The sequence below is a fragment of the Lissotriton vulgaris genome, chromosome 10 (genome assembly GCF_964263255.1).
Source record: "Lissotriton vulgaris chromosome 10, aLisVul1.2, whole genome shotgun sequence".
In the NCBI taxonomy this organism is placed as follows: Eukaryota; Metazoa; Chordata; class Amphibia; order Caudata; family Salamandridae; genus Lissotriton; species Lissotriton vulgaris.
The window spans coordinates 200,683,411-200,689,424 of NC_141698.1; the positions used below are offsets into that span (position 1 = coordinate 200,683,411).

The window sequence follows — 6,014 nt, forward strand, 5'->3', positions numbered from 1 at the left end:
CCGACGGGCTCATGGAGCCCTTCGGCTAGTCGGAACCAGCTTGTAATTCCAAAGCATTTCTGCCTTTAGGATTACGGCGCGCGGTTTCAAACATGTTTTCCATGCCGGCCTGTCTGACATAGAAACCATGTTGGAAAGCATGTTTGGGGGCCCTCAGCAGGACCCCTTGGGTGTGCGACCTCTGGTTGAGGCCGAGGGGGCACCTGTGGTGCCTCCCTGTGGATCCCTGCACCCCGTGGCAGGCAACTTGAGGTGTCGGCCACCGGGTGCAGAGATGAACCACACCTACCATTCTTCTATGGGAGCATGCATTACGGGCGGTTAAAGGCCATAATACATACTCCCATAGGAAAATGTAGAAATGCGACCAAACAGTGTTCGGTCACATCCTAAAATTGGTGGTCGGGACCGCCGACTAGGTGTTGGTCGGTTCCAGGCCCGATTTGGTGTCAGGCGTAAGCAATTCTGTCCAACCTCAAAATCGGCCCCTAAATGTTAAATTACAAGCTGTTCTAGCTGACTGAATAACAATGAAAAAGGCTGTCTTCCCTCTAATGAGTCATTTTCTCACAGGTCTAAGTATACATGAAGTAGATGTTTATGAAATCAATGAAGCCTTTGCCAGTCAGGTAAGGTTATCCTCAGATTTCACTGATTGATTTTTCCTTTTAAATTATCATTGAAAGTTTGTCTCTATAACTAAGGGACCCACCACAAGTAAAGTATTGTAGACATTAAGCATTTTGGCAGACGCAGCTAAGTTTTAAGGTGGACGAACTGTATGAAGTTGGTTCCTTTTGGATTTGCCCAGTAGATTTGCAAAAAAAAAAATTAAAATGGGAGCTAACATTGGGGCATATTACCAAGCATAAGCGATAATTATCGCTATGCTTGGTTAGCGGCTATTATTTTAACGCTGTGCATCGCCTATTTTTATCGCTTAGGAGCCTTGCTATTATCAAGGTTTATCTCATAAGCGATAAAAATCGGCCGAAATGCATGAATATCGCTGAAAAGTCAGCGATATTCATGCATTACTGAGCTAAAGCTCTTAGCCATGTTTTCCACCTACCATTGGATAACATGGCTAAGAACTGCTCTGGGGCAGGCGTTAGCTTTTGGAGATATTCGCGCTTAGCGCAAATATTTCCAAAAGTTGGTAATAGGAGATAGGGATGTTAGCGACTGTTTCCAGTCGCTAACATCTTGGCACGCCCACTTTGCATGTCATTAGCGATAAATATCACTGACATGCAAAGCGGGGCCCAAGATGATCGCTATCTCCTACTAGCTGTCGCTATCTGGTGTTAGCGACAGCTAGGTAATAGGACGATAAAATTATCGCCACTTTAGCGGGAAAAATTCCCGCTAAAGCGGCGATAAGGCCCTTGGTAATATGCCCCATTGTCTTAACCACTTGCCACAAGCTAAAAGAGGAGCCAAATATATGCAGCCAAGTACAGGAAATATTGCAAATCTGGTGTAAACTTCAGGGACTGTCCTGATCCATGGCTCTTTTGAAAAGAAACCTCTTTCTATGAACTGCATTTCCACACTAACTAAAAAGATCCTCCAATCTCTAGGCAGCACAGTATCAACTATGCATTGGCTGTCTGGCTCAAAAGTGAAAAACTATAAAGCAGATTTAACTGTAATTAGCAGCAATGCCACTGCTTTCCTTTGAGCCTACAGTAGCCCTTTAATGTTTTAAAATGGAGAGGGGGAGCTTCCAATCGCTAATGCTAGAGATGGTTTTGTCTGAAACAGCGTACTCACGCCAGGCAAGAGAACTAAACTGAAGCAACAGTGCAGTGTGAGGACCCCGTAAGTGGATTTAGGGTGGAACGTTGAAGGGGACACAACCAAAGACTCTAGTTTAGGAGGCCATTCGGACTTTGCCTCCTCCCCACCACAGACCTCTAGGGTAGAATCCATGCTCTTGAAGCCATCTCCACTACAAAGACATGAAACATTTGTTTTCTTCCATCTCATGCTTTATCCTTTGGTCAAACATTGTTTTGAGGTTTATTGAGTATAGTTGGCAATAGGATTCTCAGAAAGTCTTGCTGTATTCTTTTAAAGAGCTCACTTCTGAGACTGCCATAAATCTACTTACCCAATGTAAATCGGGGTCGCTGCTTGATCCGGCTCCTGCTAAGGTGATTGGCAATCTTGCCCCTGTACTGATCAGCCCACTCCTTTCCATTTGGAATTCCTCACTACGCACGGGTCAATTCCCCATGGCATGGAAACAGGCAATGTTAGTCCCGATTTTGAAGAAAACGGATGCAGATCCCTCGCTATTCTGCAACTACCGTCCGATTTCTCTCCTTCCAAAGCCAGCAAAAATCCTGGAAAAGGCTGCCCAGAAACAATTGGCAGATTATCTAGAATCCAACCAATTGTTACATGACTCGCAGTCTGGATTTAGAACAGGCTATAGTACCGAAACCGCTCTTCTGGAGGTATCGGAGACTACTCGTGAGTGTGTGGATAGGGGCGAGGAGGCCATGTTGGTCCTCCTCGACCTTCCGCCGCTTTCGATACAGTTTCTCACGAGATACTGCTGGACCGACTAGGGCAGTCGGGAATCGGAGGTACTGTGCTGACTTGGATTAGATCAATCCTTACAGGTCGGACTCAGAAGGTCTTTCTCCGACCTTTTGAATCAGAGGGTAAACCTCTTTTTTGCGGAGTGCCTCAGGGCTCGGCCTTGAGTCCTCTATTTTTTAATGTCTATCTGGCTCCGCTGGCAAAAGTGGTGGAATCTTGGGGGGTCAGAGTGATCTCCTACGCTGATGATACTCAGCTTATGTTTTCATTTAGAGATCACTCTGATACCAATTTCATCAATTTTCGCCACTGCCTCAGCAATATTTGCTCCTAGATGACCTCTAACCACCTTAAACTGAATACCGATAAAACTGAGGTTTTATTTTTTAATCAGAAAACCGCGCTGCCTGCCCTTCAGTGGTGGCCAACTGTACTGAATCCTCCACCGGTCTCAGTCCAGACAGCTCGAAACTTGGGCTTTCAATTTGATAATGCACTGTCCTGCAAATCACAAATCAACAAGGTCACAGCAGCTTGCTTTGGCAAACTACGTATGATCAGGAAGATCTTCCCCTACCTCACTTTGGATTCCCGCAAAACCATTGTTCATGCCCTGATTACATCGCATTTAGATTATGCCAACAGTCTCTATGCGGGCGCCCCCTTGTACCAAATTGAACGTTTGCAAATAGTACAAAAATGCCGCTGCAAGACTGATTGGCAATATTCCTTTTTGCCAATCGGTTTCTCCTTACTAGAAGAAGCTGCACTGGCTCCCCATTGCCCGTCGCATCCAGTTCAAAGCTTTGATTTTTGTCTTCCGTGCCCTCAACGGATTAGGCCCTGGATATTTAAAAAAGAGACTTAAACGGTCCCAATCTGTCAGATCTCTGAGATCGAATAGCCTACGCCTCCTGGTGGTACCCAGATTCCGTCGTGCCTGGAGTGGGGGCAGAGCGTTCGGCGTAGTTACAGCTAAACTTTGGAACAGCCTCCCACTCGATCTTAGGTTCATTGACTCGGAGCCTTTGTTCGGAAGCAAACTGAAAACTTGGTTGTTCACCATCTCATAAGCAGCTCATTTCTCTCTAGCTTGCAGTCTGTAGCGCCGGGGCACCCCCGTTGGGGGTAGCCGTGCGCTTTATAAGCTTCTTAAATAAATAAATAAATAGGCATAAGAAGTCTTGGCATGAGGCAGAAAGCATGCCCAATATCTTCCTTTTTTAGGACGTTGGTGTAATTTTTAAAAGGAGCATGTTCACAGGAAAACCCATTACTCTTACGAGCATGAAGGGAAAGAGGAAAGTATGCATTGCAGATGACTGTACTTCAAATTGTTTGAGCCAACAGAATGAGGATTACATGGACAGTGAAAATTGAAAAGCTGTATTATTACTTCTTGTGTGTAATACTCTTTGATACATATCTCGTATAGGCCGTATATTGCATTGAGAAGTTGGGAATTCCTGCAGAGAAGGTGAATCCCAATGGTGGAGCTGTGGCATTGGGGCATCCCCTGGGCTGCACTGGAGCAAGACAGGTTGTCACTCTCTTAAATGAACTGAAGCGCAGAGGAAAGAGGTGAGTTACACTTTGATACATACCGTTTTGTTTACTTGGGGGCATATTATCAATGGGCAGCGATAATTATCGCTGGCTGTGCTTAGCGATAATATTATTATCGCAGGTTATCTCTGGAATTTATCGCCCTGGTAGCACGTTAATAACGTGTTACTCCAGGGCAATACAAATTCCAGGGATAGCGAGGTTATTGCCGTTTTGCAGGGAACATCACTGGTTTTCCAGCGATGTTCCTTGCAAAACTGCGTTAACCTTGCTGATACGACCCACAGGGTTGTATCAGCATAATCCACCCCAATGTTAGGGATAGGTAAGTCTGCATTTTAGAAGACGTTAGTTTTTGGAGAAAACAGCAGTTTTCTCCCAAAGCTAAAATGCTGGGCCATCTTGTAAATATTGCGATGTGAATATCAGCCATATTTGCAAGGTTGTCCATCCGGGGTATGCCCTCTTTGCATCTCATTAGAGATGCAAAGGGAAGCGTTGGAAAAAAGGGTGCTAACATGCGATTATGCATGTTAGCACCCTCTTGTAAATAGGGTGATAGTTTGATCTCCGCTTTTTGGAGTTTTAAGCCTAAAAAGCGGGGATAAAGCCCTTGCAAATATGCTCCATGGTTTTAGGTTCCACTGGGGACAGTGCATGCACTCCCGCTTGCAAACGTTTTTGTATATAACAAGGGGCTTGTAGCCCTCCTACTGATTACCATTTGTTGGTTTCATTGTCACTCTTCTCTCTGCCTCTGAATTTGGCAGCCCCTGCCAACTTCACTTCCTTCTCTTTCCTCAGGAGCACGGACCAAGAGCAGATTGATTATCTTTGATTAGTCTCTTTCCGCTGCTACTCATGTTGGGATTGAGGAACTTTTTTTTCCTTATTACCTTCCTTATGTTAGTCTCTCCCGTGTTGCTCTCTGTCACCTGCCTTCCTTCCTGTTGTGCTTGCCTGTGTGCTTTTCTCCAGCCTCCACCCATGTCTTCCGAGTTCCTTTCGCATCCCCCAACTCCCCTGTTTATTTTTTTAGCATTAAATCAATTTGTATTGTCAGAACACATAGCAAGATGAATCAGGACACAGGCACCTACAACCCAGCGGGCCGGAGAAAAGCTGGTCCAAGCATTGTAACAAAATAGCCACGGAGAGCATACTGACTGATGGTTAACACAGCAAGTCGCCTACAACCCAGAGGGCCGGCCCGTAAGAATGGATGTAGCAAAGTGGCAACAAACACAATTCCAGCATATAAGTGTGGTGCTCGACCTGCCGGCAATGAGAGCTGGAAGCCTGTGACCGATCAACGCTTCATAGTGATGCCATTTCCATAAAAACCAAACCAAATAAAAGCCCATGAACACCCAATCCCACCCCCACCCATCCTCCTCAGTGAGCTATAAATAAAGGAAAGGGGAAGGAGCTGACCTGTCGGCGATTGAGTAAGTGTGCCCTTCTTGCCACATGGGAATAGAAAGTGTGACGGGACGTCACCGCGGATTATGGGGCATGCTGTCTTCAGGGATCAATTTCAAGAGCTGGAGGTAGCTGGGACATGTCACTTCCCAAAATTCAGAGGAGAGAATTTGGATAAATGGGGCCCAGGTCTTGGCATAAGCAGCAGAGGTCCCCAATGTTGCCATTGAGAGTCGTTCCATACCCAAAAGGTACCAGAGCTGATGCAGCCATTGCCTATGGTCTGGAGTTCTGTCTGTTTTCCAACCAGCCAGGATTACTCGATGCGCAGCGTTCAGCGCAAGCGCCATCTGTCTCCCTCAGAGCGCAGGGATAAAGTCAGCGCGTTGGGCAGGCCTAAAATGGTATATGCCAGGAGCCTGTGTATGGTAGTGGAGAAGGCCTTGTCGATGTCATCCAATACCCCGTTCCCA

General features: G+C 46.0%; 1 protein-coding gene across 1 annotated transcript in view; it reads left to right on the forward strand.

Annotated features, from left to right (window-relative positions):
- LOC147684987 (3-ketoacyl-CoA thiolase B, peroxisomal-like) overlaps window positions 1-5,267 on the forward strand; it is a 58,907-nt gene extending 53,640 nt beyond the window's left edge. The window contains exons 6-8 of the mRNA XM_086939746.1: window positions 574-629; window positions 3,989-4,134; window positions 5,183-5,267. Of these exons, the coding sequence (XP_086795872.1) occupies window positions 574-629; window positions 3,989-4,134; window positions 5,183-5,267 (287 nt within the window). The remainder of the gene's footprint in view (window positions 1-573; window positions 630-3,988; window positions 4,135-5,182) is intronic.
- Window positions 5,268-6,014: the final 747 nt, after the last annotated feature.